The sequence below is a fragment of the Pectinophora gossypiella genome, chromosome 12, assembly GCF_024362695.1.
Source record: "Pectinophora gossypiella chromosome 12, ilPecGoss1.1, whole genome shotgun sequence".
In the NCBI taxonomy this organism is placed as follows: domain Eukaryota; kingdom Metazoa; phylum Arthropoda; class Insecta; order Lepidoptera; family Gelechiidae; genus Pectinophora; species Pectinophora gossypiella.
The window spans coordinates 642,137-662,051 of NC_065415.1; the positions used below are offsets into that span (position 1 = coordinate 642,137).

The 19,915-nt window shown below is 38.8% G+C and overlaps 2 protein-coding genes across 6 annotated transcripts; both read left to right on the forward strand.

Annotated features, from left to right (window-relative positions):
* Positions 1 to 872: 872 nt before the first annotated feature.
* On the forward strand, positions 873 to 8,105 carry LOC126371447 (WD repeat-containing protein 6). Of its 2 annotated transcripts, XM_050016746.1 has the most exons (6): positions 873 to 1,128; positions 1,207 to 1,269; positions 1,354 to 1,493; positions 2,252 to 2,437; positions 3,723 to 6,100; positions 6,605 to 8,105. In XM_050016746.1, exons 1-6 carry the CDS (start codon positions 1,065 to 1,067, stop codon positions 6,687 to 6,689), a joined length of 2,916 nt encoding a protein of 971 aa, XP_049872703.1. In that variant the 5' UTR covers positions 873 to 1,064; the 3' UTR covers positions 6,690 to 8,105. The 2 variants fall into 2 exon arrangements, with proteins under 2 accessions (XP_049872703.1, XP_049872702.1); XM_050016745.1 differs by having other exon boundaries at positions 1,207 to 1,493.
* Positions 8,106 to 8,596: 491 nt separating this feature from the next.
* On the forward strand, positions 8,597 to 19,890 carry LOC126371509 (regucalcin-like). Of its 4 annotated transcripts, none has more exons than XM_050016827.1 (6): positions 8,597 to 8,616; positions 13,940 to 14,096; positions 15,525 to 15,728; positions 16,397 to 16,612; positions 17,667 to 17,779; positions 19,627 to 19,890. In XM_050016827.1, exons 2-6 carry the CDS (start codon positions 13,940 to 13,942, stop codon positions 19,849 to 19,851), a joined length of 915 nt encoding a protein of 304 aa, XP_049872784.1. In that variant the 5' UTR covers positions 8,597 to 8,616; the 3' UTR covers positions 19,852 to 19,890. The 4 variants fall into 4 exon arrangements, with proteins under 4 accessions (XP_049872784.1, XP_049872783.1, XP_049872781.1 ...); XM_050016826.1 differs by lacking the exon at positions 8,597 to 8,616 and adding an exon at positions 10,121 to 10,139; XM_050016824.1 differs by lacking the exon at positions 8,597 to 8,616 and adding an exon at positions 10,137 to 10,228.
* The last annotated feature ends 25 nt before the right edge of the window (positions 19,891 to 19,915 follow it).

Consider the following 19,915-nt stretch of genomic DNA (forward strand, 5'->3'; position numbering starts at 1 on the left):
ATTTTCTAAGTATCTCTTATTATACCCATTTTAATTTAAAAAAAATCGTCACATTTTATACTTATTAAACATTAATTTTATTTGATATTTAAGAATTAAGTATCAAATAACACATTTGTAGTTGGAACATACTCGTTATGTATGATAAAATAATTCATCACTCAGTGATCTGATGAATCAGAGTAGCGCCAAAACGCCCGCACTATGGATCGAAAAATGGCTTTCATAGACATAGGGATTTAAAGTAGCTCCATACAAATTTTTCGTAAAAAAATTATAATTCATCCGCTTTTGCACAGAATCAACTCGGGTATCATTTTCCTATATAGTAATAGGTAATAGAAGCTATATCCAGCAACAAAACCCGCCACTTAAAATTTGAAATCCCTATGTCTATGAAAGCCATTTTTATACTTACTTGGGTATACTTAACCCCTGCCTACTCCATCAGGAATACAGGCGTGATGCCATTATGTCTTATAATGTTGTTAAATACCTGTGTTACTTGAAAGAAACCGTTTCTAAACAAAAAATAAATATTTTTTATTTTGACGATTTTTTAAAAAAAAACGGCATCTCAAACCGTTATATGAGTTATGTCAAAAAATCGTAAATAATTAGTACGATAACCATCTGTCAGGATATTACGGTTTTTTTTGCCGTTTTTGAGATAATCGGATTTTTCATAGTAGCTCCATACAAATTTTTCGTAAAAAAAAATATAATTCATCCACTTTTGCACAGAATCAACTCGGGTATCATTTTCCTATATAGTAATAGGTAATAGAAGCTATATCCAGCAAAAAAACCGCCACTTAAAATTTTAAATCCCTATGTCTATGAAAGCCATTTTTCGATCCATAGTGCGCCCTGAGACTCAAAACAGTGACCTTATTTCGAACTGATAAAAATGTTTCACCCACATCACTATAGCTGTCAGAGACGCCTTTCGCCATGCGTGTTTGTTTACTACTTGAATTTGTGTTCGGGGTTGTGCTAGCGGATAGTATTTTAGATTTTTATTGTAAATCAAATAGTATTCATACAATTTATTACTATTCAAAATGTCTCTATTTACCCGTACGGACGTAACCGCAGTAAAATTATATCAAAACTATATTTTTTCTGGTAAGTATTCGGTTTTTAACACTTGTTGGTTTGATTATTCAAGTTTCACAGATTAATTACTTTAAATGTTTTGATCAGGTGTTGGCAGTTTCGTCAATGTTTACGATAAGGTGTCTGCGAAGTTATTAATGAGAATTGAAGGTCTTAAGAGCCAGAAAATATATGGTTTTGTGAGTTCCAAATTTGGGGAAAGAATGTTAATTTTTGGTGGTAAACAATTTGCAGTATTGACTATAGGAACCTCAGAATCGGGTATTGAACTGGATAGAGTTGTAGACCCGATAATATGTGACGACTGGCTTCATTCTGCAGTTTGGATTGATCATGACACAGTCGCTCTACTTACTGCACATAACGTTGTTCAAGTAAGTATCATTTAAAAAAGTACAGGAACTTATTTATAATTAGTATCTGGTAAACAGTCTTATGTTATCATTAGAAGCAATCAACGTGGTAATGCAGCAAGTGTAATGGGGACCTTTGCGCCTGGAATAACTCGGGGGAGATTGTTTAACGACTAGACACGTAAGGTCTTGAATTGTTAATTTATAATTGTATTCACGTTTAATTTGTAATTATATTTAATAAAACTTGATTTGTATTTAATTATTATAAAATAAATATTATATTTTTGAAGTTAAACAAACTATACCTAAATCAAGTTCTCATTCCTACAAGTTTTTAATTAGTACTATAACTTATAATAATAAATATTTATAACTTAAATAGCTTACAATTTGATAGGTTATCAATGTCAACTGAAATAAAAAAATAAATATACAAAAAGTACTTTATAAAAATAGAATATTAAATCTATTCCTTTCACCTTGTCCTTGGATTCACCTTGAGCACACTTCAAATTATGGAAAATATTTAATATAACTTAGAACCCAAAAATGATTTGAAAAGTCATTATAAAATCATTTATTTATTTATTTAACAGTTTATTGTACACAGGACAGGATATAAAACTAATTAGACTAACACAAGACACACACGGTCAACATCGAGCTGGTAGATCATTTCTATTTTATACACTAAAATTTCTTTTTTATTTTATTTATTGCTAAATTAACTAATTTTAAGGACTTTGATCTAAAACATTATTCATACTGTATTCCAGAAATGGAGCATATCCAATAAAGTCGAGTTGTCCAGCCATCATAGTAAAGACAACTCCATCCTCTACAGTGGCCTGCTGTTGCCGGTGCAGGATGACCTGGTGGTGTTTGCCGGGACCGTGTTCTCCGTCGTCATTATATACCGTTGCGGTAGCAGTACACCGTTACACCATTTAGAAGGACACCGGGTATGTTTCTATTCTTAATCTTATCCTATTTTACTTTTTTATGAAGAAAAAGGACTCGCCCAATTGTACGGGTACGGTACGAGAATTAATATGATACACTTTGGTACCATGTCACATTAACTTTTTTGACAAATTGAACTGTAAGTCTCACTAAATGTCAAATATGTTAGTGCAACAAAGTTTTAAAGTGGGTACATTATATTGCTCATGACTGTACACGCTGTGGGACTGTCAAGGACCTTATGCATTTCTTGGTGGAGTGTGACCGGAACAAAGAGATTAGAAGGAAATTATTCCACCAAAATCTACATGGAGGAGAGATTGGGTGCCTTTTGGCAGATCCAGTATCCACAGCGGCAAGGCTTGTATATAAATACTGTACTGTGTCTCTTAGGAATAACAATCCCTGAACAGCATGGTGTAGTGTTGTAATGGTGTTCTTTTGTAAAGTGATGATTTGATCATCATTAAACGCTGTAAACGATGAGGCTGGCATAACCACCAAGAGTGGCTCAAGCCCCAATAAAAAATTGATAAAAAGGACAACTAAGTTAATGTCATTATTATAATTAAAAGTAGAATAAATTGTTAGTGTTTCTGTTCTTCAATAAAAAATATTTTCTAATCATCTATTTAAGCAAAATCAACTTCTAAAAATAAGCACACATTAGTTTGACCACTTTGTTATTTTTTGTTGTGACTCATTGTAGATTTGCCGCGGATGGCATTAACTACCTGGCCGGACAAGTGGAAGGCTCTCTCTCGGATTAATTTGACCAGTTTATAATTCATCTTCTTCTAATCCTTTTATCCCTTGTTGGGATGTAGGACTCTAATAACAGATTTCCACTCCTCGCGATATTTTGCAGCCTCTGTAGCTTGTTCCCATGACGTGCCAAGAGTTTTTATTCCCGGTCAACCGAGCGTAGCCAGGTCTCTTTGGGCCGCCCCCTTTTGCGTCTTCCACGCGCACACCAGGTCAGAGCTTGTCGGGACGGGTGTTTCGCAGGTCTTCTAAGGACATTACCAATCCACCGTCATTTCCGTGTGCGGATGTCAGCCTCCACAGTATTCTGCCCAGTCAATCTCCACTGTTCTGTTTGTAATAGTTTTAGGCCAGAAGAGCTTTAATATTTGCCGTAAGCATTTATTAACAAACACTTGGAGTTTGCCAGTTATGTATTTTCGGATAAACCATGTTTCACACCCGTATTTTAGATTAGTAGTGTTTTTGTAGTCGTAAATACATTCAATGTTATATTACACTGAATCTTATTTCTTTCAGGGTGTCATATTCTCAATATCTTGCGATCCACAAAAAGAAATCATTGTGACGACATCAGACGACAGATCAGTTCGCATTTGGGGAATCCATAACAAACTTGGATATCCGAAGAACACCCTAGATTATTGGGACAACGTTACTATTGAACACAGGAATAAAGTATATGGACACACAGCCAGAGTTATGAGGAACTTTATAACCGAGAAATTAATTATATCCGTTGGTGAAGACTCGGCTATATGTTACTGGGATGTCGAAGGTACATTGTTGCGGAAGGTAGACTGCCATCAGAATGCGACGATCTGGTCTCTTGACGCCGACGAGCGGCATGTAGTTACTGCTGGAGGCGACAGCGGTATCATCCTCCACCCACTCACAGCAGCATCTGACTGCAGTCAAAAAGAATCTCTCAACATTATAGAAAATCCTAAAATGGTCATCTTTACTGCTAAAAGACATATAATAGTGATAAATGAAAGCAATAAACTGGTTTATTACAATGTTGCTGAGAAGATTAAATCAGTAGAAGAGTTAAACCATGAATCTACATATAAAATGGTTGCTATGTCATCCTGTAGGGAACTGATTGCCATATGTGACATGACTGGGAAAGTCAATATATTCAGTGAAAGTAACACAGGGACATGTCTTCAAAGTGTTGTAGATACAAATGTTCAGCTTGGGAGGTTACGAAGTCTCCATTGGGTTGGTAACACTCATTTAGTCTTCTGTAATGATGACGGTGTTATATCTGTCTTTAAAATGAAAGATCAACTACTTAGTTCATATGGCACCTTTACACTACCAAGTAGTAAAGAAAAATGGCTGACTGCCTGCGCTATAGACTTTAAAGAAGACATATTACTATGCAGTGATAGATGTGGTAATCTACACATATTTAAGAGACAAGAATCTAAACCAATTAAGACATGGAACAAAGCCACATGCCGATACGGAGCTACTTCTATTATAGTTAAAGAAGATGTTATTTTAACAACAGGCAGAGATGGGCATGTTAATATTTTCCAAATAAACTCTAAAGACTTGACCCAAAGCGGTTATTTATCGTCTAAAGAAATACAATTTCAGTGGGTAGAGAAATTCTTGGACAGTGAACATAACTTGTTATGCGGGTTTCAAGAAAGGACGTTTGTTGTTTTAAATCTGAAAACTGATACGAAAATTGTAGAGTTTGAATGTGGAGGAGGACACCGGTCATGGGATGCCGTACACTACTGGACAGAGGTCAGTGGAAAAAAAGAAGAATATATAAGAATGATCTACATAAAGCAGTCTACCATAAACTCCGCTACATTTGAACTTAGTAAAATTCTATCCAAGAATATTGTAAACGGATCACAGTCTAAAGCTATCAACTGTTTGAAGACCTATAAAACTCACTTAGATAGTTCAATGACGTATTATATTTCTGGTGGAGAAGATACTACCGTTCGCTTGTCTGGTGTCAATAAAGAAATGGCTTTTGAAGATTTGGTGACTTACAGGCAATTGTCGAATATAAGGACTCTGAAAACGTATCAGGTGGATAAGAATCGTCTTCTAGCCATATCAGCAGGCGGGAGAGCACAAATCTGCATAAACGAATTCAAATTTGAAAAATGTCACGATCGTATTAAAGTATCATCGCAAGAATTAGTGAATTATATGATAAAGGGCTCGGAATTGGAACGGAAGAGGAATAAATCAAATAGCGAGAATGATTTCGACCCCGAGACCAGAGTCATGGACTTGGACATTATTATGCTGCACGATTCCTTTATTATCTTTGCCGGTTGTTCAGACGCCTACTTACGAGCGTTCAAATGCACTAAAAACAATACGATCAGTTTTAAAGAATTTAAAGTCGAGCAAACACCAAAGACTTGCATTTTAAAAGTGCAAAATATAAACGTTTTAAACAAAGATTTGTTGGTCACATGCACGACAATAGGAGAAGTAGTATTTTGGCATGTTTTTGACCTTGCAACGGTCCGACTGGAAGTCATCCTCTCTTTGAGACCTCACCAATGTGGAATCAATTGTATTGCATATAAAACCTTTTTGGACAAAATTCTCATCGCTACTGGAAGCGACGATAACTCCATACATTTAAACCTTCTGCAAATGACAACAAACCCTTCAAAGCAAAGAGATATATCACTAAAAGTGGTACACAGTTGGTCGACGGATAAGTTTCATAGTTCTCAGATAACAGGGTTAGTTTTACTAGATAGTGTAATGGTATCAACTTCGATCGACCAGAGAATCACTGTGTTTCATTGGGAGGCGACGGATGATGAAGTCAAATGTGAATTCGTGAGCCAAGTCTACAGTGACGTCGCGGATATTCATGGCTTGGACATCGTGGAAGCTGCGAGGTAATATTTTGTTGTTGACTATACAGGGTGTTAGTGACATCGTAACGAAAACTTTGAGGGATGACTCCGTTCGAAGTGGAATTTTCTGTCGCAAAAGTATATAACTGAAAATAATTTAAAAAACTAAAAAGCAAACATGAATTTTGCGACGGAAAAATCTACTTGATATCAACTCAGAATCATGGTTTGAATCATCCCCCTGATTCGTTACGGTGTCATTGACGCGCATAAACACATACTTGTACAGTTACTACGCACTTGTAAGTGGTGTAAGTGACATCGTAACGAATATTAAGGGGGATGATTCAGCTCGTTATTCTGAGTTAATATCAAGTGGAATTTTCCATCGCAAAAGTATAGAATTGAAAATAATTTACAAAACAAAAGAATACATTAATATTGCGACGGAAAATTCCACTTAATATTAACTCAGAATCATGGTCTGAATCATCCCCCTCAGTATTTGTTACGGTGTCACTAACACCTGTATTGTTTCTTTTTCAGCGATTCAGTAACAGTATGTGTCTTCGGGAAGGGCATGGAAGTTATCCGCTTATCAACTGAAACGGTGAAAGACATACACACATAAACTCACGCCCTTAATCCCTAATGGGGTGGGCAGAGCTATAAGTAATCAGACGACAACTTGCAGCCACTGTTGATACGAATTCCTGATATGAATATGAAGAACCTTATGGTGACAAGGGATCAGCCTATCGCCCATAACAATAGGCTAGTTTCCAACTAGTCAAATCAGCTACTTTTTACTAAACGTCAAAACACGAAATTACAATGGAATTTGTAAGAAAAAGCACACTGTGACGTCATAGAGAAACGTGATAAAATGTCGAACTTATTATTACGTTTTCTTGATTAAAATTCATAAATAAGTTAAATAGGAAAAAGAAAATATTTTTCGTTAAGTTTTAGATCTGTCTTTGTTTAGTAATCAGAATTTCATAATTTATCTTTAACCTAGTACACGACACAATTGTCCATGATGTTAGATAATAAATAATCCCTCTGTCGGATTTTACGACATGCCCGGGGAGACAAGCTGTCATGAGCAAAATATAATGTACCCACTTTAGGACTCTGTCGCACTAACATGTATTTGACATTTAGTGAGACTTACAGTTAAATTTTTCAAAAAAGTTAATGTGACATGGTGCCAAAGTGTATATACATATTAATGCACCGTGACCGTACGCGGTCTTTTTTTATACACTTTATTCATGAAAACATTTTAATTGTTATTTATTATATAATTATTATTGAGTATAAGTGACATCTTAGCTACTAAATTAAATGTAACTGTAATTATAAATACTGTCTTTGGCGGCGGAAGTGTTCTCCCACCCCTTTTATCGCGCCATCGGAGGGTCTCCCGCCTGGAAGTAATCTAGCGTGGCCCACATGGAAGTCTTTAAATAGGCTCCGGACACAGGTTGGCCGCTGTAAGGATAATCTCTGCAGGTGGGGATACCTGGTTGATGGTTGCGATGATTGCGAGTGTGGAGTATCACCACAAACTATGGCTCACCTTTTGTGCTGTCCTAAGTGCCCTAACACCTGCACTATTGAAGACCTGTACGAAGCCACTGACAATGCCGTAAGCGTGGCCAATTATTGGTCAGCAAAAATTTAGCTTCGATCGCCATCGACTCGCAAAGAAGAAGATTATAAATACAGGGTGTTAGTGACATCGTAACAAAAACTTTGAGGGGTGATTGAGGCCATGATTCTGAGATGATATCAAGTGGAATTTTCCGTCGCAAAAGTATGGAATTGAAAATAATTAAAAAAAACACAAAAAATTTCAGGAATATTCAGACTGAAAATTCCACTTGATATCAACTCAGAATCATGGTCTGAACCATCCCCCTCAGTATTCGTTACGGTGTCACTAACACCCATACCTACTTGTATGGCTACCGTATGTACTTGTGTGGGGTGTAAGTGACATCGTAACGAATACTGAGGGGGATGATTCAGCTGATTATTCTGAGTTAATATCAAGTAGAATTTTCCTTCGCAAAAGTATAGAATTGAAAATAATTTAAAAAAAATTAAAAAAAACATGAATTTTGCGACGAAAAATTCCACTTGATATTAACTCAGAATAATCAGCTGAATCATCCCCCTGAGTATTCGTTACGATGTTACTAACACCCTGTATATTTACTTAAGTTTAATTTTATTGTTACGTTTTTCTTAATAAAAAACAAATTTTATTAGAAAACAATTTAATAATTTTATTAGTTTTTATTAGTTTGTTGCTTTAGCAAAAACAACGACATTTATTTTTCCTTCTTTTTTTTCAACATTTTAATGACGCATCCTATTTGATGCAACCGCGCCGCGTGTGAAGCGATTTATACCGAGGGCTTCGACCAATAGATGCGGCGAATGCTATCTCGGTAGATAAACGTCTATATAGGTTGGATATAGGTCGAAACCCTCGATATATTGCAACCGCGCGGCACGGTTGCCATATCGCAAGGTTTGGTGGCATAGTAAGTAAAGATATCTTGCGTAGCAGCTACGGTGTTGAGTAATAGAGTAAAGAACAGTGTGATATAAGATAGAGATGTGGTGTACGGTCACGAGCATTAATATGTATACACTTTGGTACCATGTCACATTAACTTTTTTGACAAATTGAACTGTAAGTCTCACTAAATGTCAAATATGTTAGTGCGACATGGTACTAAAGTGAGTACATGATATTGCTCGTGACTGTACAAGATGATGTAGTGAAGTGACTTTGAGAACGGAATGTTAAGTTTACGAAAGCGGTATTTATATTCCAGTTCTTTTATGGCGAAGGTTTGTGGGGCTGGCAGAAGAAGACCTAGAAGGACGTACATTGGCCAAATTGGCTATATCTGTAAGTTTAGTTTTCGCTCACGCGAGTCCCTCTCAAATCCACCGTCTACAGGTAATTCAAAATCGTTTCATGCGGAAAGCCACGGGAGCTCCGTGGTTCCTTCGCAATGAAAATCTGCACATTGACCTAGGTCTGCCAACCATTGCCCAATGGCTCAAATTAGCTTCCAAACGTTTTTTCGATTCTGCTCCGCACCACCCAAATCCCCTGGTAGTTGCGGCTTCCGAATACATCCCGCTTAGGGACGGTACTGACAAGTATCGGCGTCCGAAGGACGTAATATACGATCCCGACGACCCGATTACTCTAGCCATAGAGGCAGCCAATCAGCTCGCGACACCAAACACTTCAGAACCCCGATACCGACCCCGCCGGCGTGGTCGACGATTTCCCTCATTCAGCGCTTATCGCTATCGACCCACTAGGGTCGATTAATCCTTTCAATATTCTTCCTCTCAGACGACGCCCTTAGCCGAGGTTCGCGCCCAACTGGGCACCCTCAGGCCTGTTGTCTTAAACGTTGTACCGGGTGAGAGACTTCAGCGCTCCCCATTTGTCCGGCCAAGTAGTTAATGCCATCTGCGGCAAATCTACAACAAGTCCCGTCAAAATATAAGAATGGTTTAGTATAACGGCCTCCGCGGTCCAGTGGTTGAGCGTTGTGCTCACGATCCGGAGGTTCCGGGTTCGAATCCCGGTGGGGACTAATCACAAAAATCACTTTGTGATCCCTAGTTTGGTTAGGACATTACACGCTGATCACCTGATTGTCCAAAAAGTGAAATGATGCGCGCTTCGGAAGGCCGGTTACTACTTACTGATGTAAGTAAGTAAGTAATTAGTCAGTACGTGAGCCATGTCAGGGGCCTTTGACCAGAGTTGATGAGGTTGGTAACTCACCTCACAAGCCACTCGATAAAAGAAGAAGTCAACTCCGAACCGGCGCGCGTGTACGAACCAATGGTTGAATGTGGAGGAAGCAAAAGAAGTGTGTCAGGATTGAAGCAAATGGAATGCCATAGTCTGCTTACTCCGGTGGGAAACAGGTGTGAGTTTATGTACGTTAGTATCTGCAGAGAAATATGAACAGTTGAAAACTGATTTACAGATTAGATACCAGCCGACCGCTCTAGGACGATTATATAGCAGGTACTTAACTTTACGACTGTAGATTAATTCCACAGTTTTACTCTAATCTTGTCCTTGTTCGTTTGTGTATTGTTCGTGTATTTTAAACTGTAAGTAATTTTATTATTTATATACGTAATTTAACATAAGTGAAAACGACGATATTCCAATAGGCGTAGAAAAAGGAAGTATAATAATTCTGTTTTAAATTAATAATGGTATTATTGTAAAATAATTTAAATACAATAATTTTATAACGGCCTTATTAGCAATCCGGGTTCCTAATTTGGCCAAACATAGACGTTTTTAAGAGGCTTTTTCGATAACTAAACATACTAATTTGTGCGAATATTCAGCATGGGTAGATTCTTCATAAAATTATACGTTTATTATTTTAAAGATTTAAGTACTTACAAAAATCTTTATAATTTCAATTTGAGTATAATGTTATTAATAAAGGTGGTCCTTGCAAGTACGTACCTATAAATTCATTAGGCCAATGACACACGCTCTGCAGATGTAGTCAGTGGTAGGACGTTCCCGAGACACTTTCATGACGTCATATTTTTTTATAAGTACAAACAATCTAAATGGACTTTGTGTGGCGCAATTTTGATTATGAACTAAATATAACAAATTCATGTAAGTAAGTATTCGCAATAAAAATGGTAAGTTTTTACAGTTTCCAGTTGGTCAGCATTTGACACTTGCTCTACATTTTTAGACATTTTTACTTATCTAAATGGAACTAAGTCCTCCGTATGGCCGTCTGTAATGGTCGAGCCAACTGTGTTAATGAAAAATGCACTTAAGATAAGTTAATGACTCATTGTTGCAAGCTACCTATATAATTTACTACCTAAAAAAATCGTAGGCATTGGTCAGGGGCCTTTAGCGGCTCAATTAATAACCCTCACAAAAGAACTTTTTTTTTTGACGTGATTTGCCGCAGATGGCATTAACTACTTGGCCGGACAAATGGGGAGCGCTGAAGGCTCTCGCCCGGTACAACGTTTAAGACAACAGGCCTGAGGGTGCCCAGTTGGGCGCGAACCTCGGCTCAGGGCGTCGTCTGAGAGGAAAAATATTTGAAAGAATTAATCGACCCTAGTGGGTCGATAGCGATAAGCGCTGATTGAGGGAAATCGTCGACCACGCCGGCGGGGTCGGTCGGTATCGGGGTGCTGAAGTGTTTGGTGTCGCGAGCTGATTGGCTGCCTCTAGGTATGGCTAGAGTAATCGGGTCGTCGGGATCGTATATTACGTCCTTCGGACGCCGATACTTTTCAGTACCGTCCCTAAGCGGAATGTACTCGGAAGCCGCAACTACCAGGGGATTTGGGTGGTGCGGAGCAGAATCGAAAAAACGTTTGGAAGCTAATTTGAGCCATTGGGCAATGGTTGGCAGAAGTTAATGACTCATTGTTGCAAGCTACCTATATAATTTACTACCTAAAAAAACCGTAGGCATTGGTCATGTCAGGGGCAAAGGCCCCTGTTTTTTTGCTTTGGCGGCTCAATAAGGAGGTTGGTAATGAACCTCACAACCTACACGATAAGAAGAAAAAGCCGTGATAGCCCTGTTCGGGGAACTCCTGTCTTATATATCGTCGTGTTTGCATATTATACAGGTTTGAATTCTGTCTCGGGCTTTAAACCACTAAATTCGAATTTATGAGTTTGAATTCATGTCTGGATCGATATCACGTGGTTTCCAGGATTTGTGCGCGGTTAATGGTAATAGGCTCGCCCCCTGTTGCATGAGACTTAAACATAGCTGGCGAGACGTGAGTGTATATTTTATACACCTCTGCCTACCCCTTCGGGGATATAGGCGTGATGCCATATTCTCTCTCTCTCTTTATTTAAGAGCTGCGTTCTTGTCGGTGGAGTAATCGCCATTCCTCTCTTCTTCCCGCCAAATCGTTCACCTCCTGATACGACACGACCTGCACCTTCTATTTTATTTGTTTCATAAATGTTCTCCTAGGGCTACCCCTTCCTCTCTTTTCTCTTTCTCTCTTATCTTTGTTGGCATATTATGTTATGCAAATTTACTACGTGTTCGGTTCGGGGGATATCTTCTAGGTAACGTGGCTAGTATTTGTCGAATCTTAGGTGGTTTGTATCATATTATTTAGTTGTTTAGAATTCCGAAAAATTAAGATGATTCCGTGCTTCGGAGGGCACGTTAAGCCGGTGGTCCCGGCTATTAGCCGTAAAAACACCTCCACCAACTCGCATTGGAGCAGCGTGGTGGAGTATGCTCCATACCCACTCCGATTGATTGAGGGGAGGCCTGTGCCCAGCAGTGGGACGTATATAGGTTGTTTATTATATATGTTTAAAAATCGTAAATAGGTAGGTAGTTACTATTTTTAGTTACCTACCAGCACTTTGGTTTTGCTCTGCATGCACGCGTTGAATAACCGTCCAGAACAAAACTGCTATTTATAAACACAAATGTAGTAATAGTTGTTACCTGTTGTTCTGTGTGTGCTAAAATAAAGGTCCCCTAAAGCCAGAGCTAGTTTATTTAAGTGTGATTGTATAATGGAAGATGTGGTTAATTAAATGTTATTTTTAGCCTGTTAGTACATTCGTGTCGCTGTGCTTAACCACCGGTAACTGACATTTGGGATATTATTTGGAACACTGGAACTATTTCTATCATGTACATTATTAGCCCATAAGTTAAGCAGGTGTTAGTAACATCGTAACGAATACCGAGTGGGATGATTCAGACCATGATTCTGAGTTGATCAGAATTTTCTGTCGCAAAATCAATGTTTTTTTTTTGTTTTTATAATTATGTATTTACAATTCTATACTTTTGTAATGTAAACTGTATTTGTTACGATGTCACTTACATCCCGTGTACGTACAGGTAGCCATACAATTACGTTTGAGTGTTAGTGACACCGTAACAAATACTGAGGGGGACGATTCAGACCATGATTCTGAGTTGATATCAAGTGGTTACGATGTCACTAACACCCTGTAGGTACTAGTATGAAGTTTAATCAAAATCTGTTTAGTAGTTTCTGCGTGAGAGAGCAATATTAGCTACAATCATCCACGCCTCCTCAAATCGTTTACAATATTTAGTAGCATTAAAAAAACAACTTTATTTGACACGTGTATAACAAACGCTCGTAATCATAATCTAATCTGCCAGCATCTAGTTGTGAATAGTGATAACATCAGTCGAACAATAACATTCATTAAGTACAGCTCTACGTTAGCTGTGGAAGTCTGATACATCATAGATAAATTACCACTAGTAAACACTAACGTTTTTCTACTAAGAAGTGATGATGTGAATTTAGAAAAGTAGACTTCAGAGAAACATACTTACACATAAACGGCCGGCACACGCACGCAAGCACGCACGCACGTACGCAAGCACGCACGCACGCAATACGCACGTACGCAAGCACGCACGCACGCAATACGCACGCACACAAGCACGCACGCACGCAAGCACAAACAGGCGTACCTACGCATGCCCTGGGTATTCTTTTACAACAAAATAGCAATCTCTATTCTATCTCATCTCCTCCCTTTCACTTTGGTCATTGTCACTGTGGTCCTTAGGTACACCGGCTTACTTCTCCCACGGGGAGCGCCGGTTTAAACCCCAGTATCGAACTTGCATGAATGAGTTATTAATTTATCTTAAGTGCAGTTTTCACTAACACAGTTGTCTCGACCATTATAAACGACGATACAGCTCGCCACTTATCTAGGTGAGGGTACATAATTCATCTCGTGATGGGTATAGTTTTGAGCTTATATGTTATGTCCTCCCTTTTCTCCAGATGTCTGCGAGCGTGGAAGCGGTGACAGCGCCGGTGTGGCTGGGCGAGGGCCCGCACTGGGACCACGCCGAACGGGCTCTGTACTTCGTCAGCATCTTCGACCACACCATACACAAATATGTGCCGGACACCAAGGTGCATACGAGGGCTAAACTTGGTGAGTATTTTCTTCGGGTATCGGAGTGTCTAAAAGGCCACATTGAAACAATTCATATACTTAAAAAGCTATAATTGCAATACAACCTACATAAACGGGGCTTAAAGGAGTCGCCATACTGTGAATGTGGTCACCCGGATCAAACCATATCTCACGTAGTGAACGAGTGCCCTCTACACCGGTTCCCAGGTGGCATAGCCGGGCTGCGTTGTGTGACGGATGCGGCAGAGACTTTGTTAGGGGAGCTTAAGCTGGATATTTGATCCACGCAGGATATTTTATTTTTGTCTGCCATACGGAATAATAATAATAATTGCAATTTGACATTTGCGCATTAACAATAAGTGCGGAAAGTCAACAAATGTTGAATAGCAATATTACCTAGCCTAGGATTATTATTAAGTTCTTCTTCTTCTTCTAATCCTTTTGTTGGGATGAAGGGCTCCAATAACAGATTTCCACTCCTCGCCATCTTTTGCAGCCTATGTAGCTTGCTCCCATAACATACCGAGAGTTTTTAACTCTCGGTCAACCGAGCGTCGCCAGGTTTCTTTGGGCCGCCCCCTTTTAACATAACATAACAAATACTTTATTGCACAAACAGGAAAAAAACAAAATACAAAACAAACCCTTTTGCGTTTTCCACGCGCACAACAGGTCAGAGCTCGTCATTATATTATTAAGTTACCCTCAGAGAAATTAAAGACGGAAGTAATCTTCACGTGTTAGCAAACTCTACAATAAAACGTAAATATTAGTAACATACTCAATTTTAATCAGTAATTGTTAAGTAGCACAAATATCACTCTTATTACGGCAACCAAATATTATTACTACAAATTATAATAAGAAATATTAATACAAAAGAATACAGCAACTAGTCTTTCAGTTTTCACGTCTCTCGACAATAATCGTCTTCACTTGTTTTTTTCTTCGTAGTCCCAGACGGAACACCCGCCAAAACGTTTTTCTCTTAAAAAGTGACGTGACGTTCGTTTTTTGAAATTGCCAACACACGCTAGCTTTGCGCTACATTTTTTTGCCACTTTTTCGGGGAGGTTAGTTACACACGTACCTACAGCATACACCTACTCTGCCGCACACTCATAAGAAAAAAAAGAATTGTCAAAATCGGTACATAAACAACGAAGTTATCCGCGAACATACATAAAAAAAAAATAAGAACTTCCTCCTTTTTTGAAGTCGGTAAAAAATAACAAAACACGAACCAATTGTTCACGTACGGTCACGAGTACTGAAACCATGTCACATTATTTTTTTTGACAAATTAAACCGTTAGTCTCATTAAATGTCAAATATGATAGTGCGACAGGGGATACATGATATTACTCATGACTGTACTTTGGTAGATACCACTTAGCTTTAGCAATTGAATAATTACAAGATTTTTTAATCATCTTGTTCCAGACGGCATGCCAACCTTCATAATCCCGATCGAGGGTCGGCGACACCACTTCGTGGTCGGGCTAGGGCGGCGCGTGGTCGAGGTGGAGTGGGCGGGGGACGACCACGCCGCCCACGTGGTCAGGACCGTCGCTGAAGTCGATCACGAGTATCCTAACAACAGGTTCAACGACGCCAAGGCTGATCCTAGAGGGAGACTTTTTGCTGGTGAATATACTCTTCTTTACAATTCTTTATTTGCACACAAAATACATTTGCTCTACAGCGATACCATCAGTAGCGGGGATGATACCCGCCGGCGTAGTCGACGCTTTCCCTCTTACAGCGCTTATCGATATCAGCCCACTAGGGTCGGCTGATTCTTTCAAATATAATCCCTCTCAGACGACGCCTTGAGCCGAGGTTCGCGCCTAACTGGGCACCCTCAGGCCTCTAGTCTTTCTTATACCGGGTAAGAGCCCTCAGCGCTTCCCATTTGTAGGACTAAGTAGTTAATGCTATCCGAGTCAAACCTACAATAAGTCACGTAAAAACCATTACAGGGTAGGTAGAACCATAAATCGTTAGACATCTTGACTGTGATAATAACATAAACTTATTACCCTTTGCGCCCGGATCCGCCCGCGGGGGCTTATTTGACTAAATAGATTGTTATTGTCTATTTTATATAATGTGTATTTTTGTTTTAACTGTAATGTTTATTATGAATGTAATATTTCAATAAAGTTTTAGTTATCGACAGTAAAAAAAAATTAAAAAAAATTACCCAATACCCATTAACCCAATTTAACTTACCCCAGAGAAGAAGGTGGTTAACACGCTTGTCTCGGCTAATAAGAGGTGCGGGTTCAAACCCTTTATTTATTTCTCCTCAGGAACAATGGGCCACGAATACGAACCCGGCAAGTTTGACTTAAAGAAGGGGTCCCTGTACCGTATCGATGGTGACGGGAAGACCCACCGGCTGCTCAGTGGAATAGACATCTCCAACGGCCTCTGCTGGGACTTGAAGGAGAAAGCCTTCTACTACGCGGACTCCTTCGAGTATACTATCCGGAGATACGACTATGACGTCGACACAGGAGATATTTGTGAGTATCCTTTAGCATATTCAGGGTGTTAGTGATACCCTACCGAATACTGAGGGGGATAATTCAGCTCATGTTTCTGAGTTAATATCAAAATGGAATTTCAAATCTATATTTTTGCTATAGAAAAGTCCACTGGACTAGAGCCGGCTGAATCATCCCTCTCAGTATTCGCTACGATGTCACTTACACCCCATACAAGTACGTACAGGTATTCGTACAAATACGTACGGGTGTTAGTGACACCGTAACGAAAACTTTGGGGGATGATTCAGACCACGATTCTGAGTTGATACCAAATGGAATTTCCGGTCGGAAAATTCATGAAATAAATTTTAAATTATTATCTGTTCCATACTGCTGCGATTTTTTTTCAGGAAGTTCTAAGATAGCTGCCTTACTGACAGTTATAGTTAAATCATATCTCACTGCACTTGAACTCGTCAATAATGCACTTAGATACTACATAAACTTTATCTTATCAATTTATCATTTAGCAGATGTCATTTGCATGTTTCCATCTTATGTATGATGCCGTAAAAGTAAAGTTTTATATGTTTTAATATACTCAATGTTTACCGTTTTTGTATGTTATATGAATGGTTCAATAAAATATATTTATTTGACGCAATGGATGTAATATTTGCCATAAATGTATTTTTATTTCCTGCCCTGTATATACAAGTACTTTTAAACAATAAACTCACGCCCGTAATCCGTAATGGGGTGGACAGGGAGGGCCACTGTTTTGATACGAATTTCTAAGATGGCATTAGGTTTTGTATGGCTTTAGGTGACCCTGTCTTCTTCTAATCGTGTGGGTTGTGAGGTGGAAAAATCATCTAAATATCTATATCTATCTATATCTCTATATTTAATTATAAATATTATATTTATTTTTTATTATAGTTAGTTTTTTATTCGCATCAGTGAAAAAGAAAAAATATATCGATTTATGATCTATCTTAGACTGGTTTCTATTTGTAGATTATAATTTATCTTTCCAGTGCCCATTGTATTATAATTGTTAAATGATAAAAAAATATATTTGTTACAGCTAACGAGAGGCACGTATTCAAGTACAGTGACCATGGATTGGAGGGTATTGTGGACGGAATGACCATCGATACTGACGGCAACCTGTGGGTCGCCAACTTTGATGGTCACCAAGTAAGTGACATAGAACTTATAGCAAATAAATTATTTATCGTCCCTCCTGTATATTAAGCCATCCCTTATTACATCATATCACCCAAACGGTTCCCGAACTTAATTTTTGACAGGACTAAACGTCATGAGTCTGTCAGGGGCCTTTGGCGGCTCAATAGTAATCCTGACAGGCTTTTTGGCGGGGAACGGGACAGTTGCTTTCTTCATTGAATAATCTAAATAATTAATACGAAGTGGTGTTTTGTGGTTAATGATCGCATTAAGTTAGTCGGAAGACATTCGCGAGTGTTATTATATCGGAGTATTCAATAAACAAAGTGTATCTGCCTATTTTCGCTTCGTGCCAAGAAGCCGCTTCATAACTCGAAAGTTTATGCGGACTTTTGAGTTAATTGGGGTTCGGAGTAGAAGTCTACTCCGAGGGTGGGGGCTTAGGTTTCATCATCATCACCTTTCATCATTTCATTAATCATCAAGAAAAAAAAATACGTAAGACATGGCTGTATGGGCATAGTTCCCTTTGCCTTACCCTTCGGGGAAAACCAAAACAAAAAAAAAGGTCTTTGGTTGATGACGTTGGTAATTCACCTCACAACCCACACGATAGAAGAAGGACTAAAAGTAGCTCCATCTCTTTCTTATACGTATTGTTAGGGACGGACTAATTTAAGAGTCGTCAAACTAAAATTAGGTTAAGTTTTCTGTGCACCTGACGTCTCTCAACACCGCCTCCGTAACGTCCAATTCTCCTATTTATTCCATGGTCCCCTTACCTGATATAAAGTACCTACTTATCTAATTAGAATAGGTTATGAAACGACTTGCTTCTTGCTTGCTTCTATGCTGTTCTGGGAGCAAATAAAAAACATAGAACACGTTCAGCTGCTTGTCTTCCCGGGCATGTCGTAAAAACCGGCAGAGGGATTGTATCCTCTAACATGATGGACTAATGTTATGGGCGATAGGCTGATCCCTTATCACCATAAGGTTCATCATATCCATCTTAGGACTTCGTATCAACAGTGGCTGCAAGTTGTCTTTGATTACTTGTGGCTCTGCCCACCCCATTTGGGATTACGGGCGTGAGTTTATGTATGTATGTATGTATGAAACGACTACTTTAGGTCACTGTACATATTTAAGTACCTAAATCAAAGGACACTGAGGGGTTCCCACCAGGAATCGAACCCAGAAACTCTCTGAACGCTATGACCTATTTCTTTTTTGATAAGACTTATTGTAGATTTGCCGTAAATCGCATTACCTACTTGGCCGGACAAATGGGGAGCGTTGAGGGCTCTCACAAAATTGAAGACTTTGGGGCAGAGCGTCGTCTGAGAGGATAATATTTGAAAGAATTACCCTACCCTAGCGGGTCGATAGCGATAATCCCTGAATGAGGGAATTCCTCGATTACGCCGGCGGGGTCGGTATCGGAGTGCTGAAGTGTTTTTTCAAATTCAAAAATATCTTTATTCAGTAGGTAACATAGTTACACTTTGAATCGTCAATTTTACATAACGAACGTCTCATCCGCCTAAAACTACTGCAGCTTCTCACAACCTGTATAGCCGGGGAAAAGAAGCTGCAAGAAAAACCTCGGCACAGGGCCCTAGACGTTCTTTAAAAAAATAAAATAAACATAAAACATAAAATATTGGTATACAATTGAGTAATTTAGCTGCCTAATATCGGTTCTCAGACAGTTAATCCCATGCATTCATATCTTCTAAATAATCACTAACTTTATAATAACCTTATAATAAAAATATAATAACTTTATAATAATGTTGTGACCACTGACAACATTTCAATAATCTACAATAAATATTAATACAATTTTTCAGGTCCTTAAAATCGACCCGCGTACCAGCAAGATTCTAGACAAGATTCCCATCCCAGCACTGCAAGTGACGTCAGCAACATTCGGCGGTCCTTCTCTGTCCACCCTGTTTGTGACGACAGCGTGCATGGACCGCGGCGCGCCGCAGCCGCCGCCCGCTGGGTCCACCTTCCAGGTCACCGGCCTCGGAGTCAGCGGACATCAAAACGTCAATGTTAAGTTCGATTGAATATTTGGATTAGGTTATTAAATAAAATTATGTAAATAAGCAGTTTTCTTCTTATTTCCAAGTT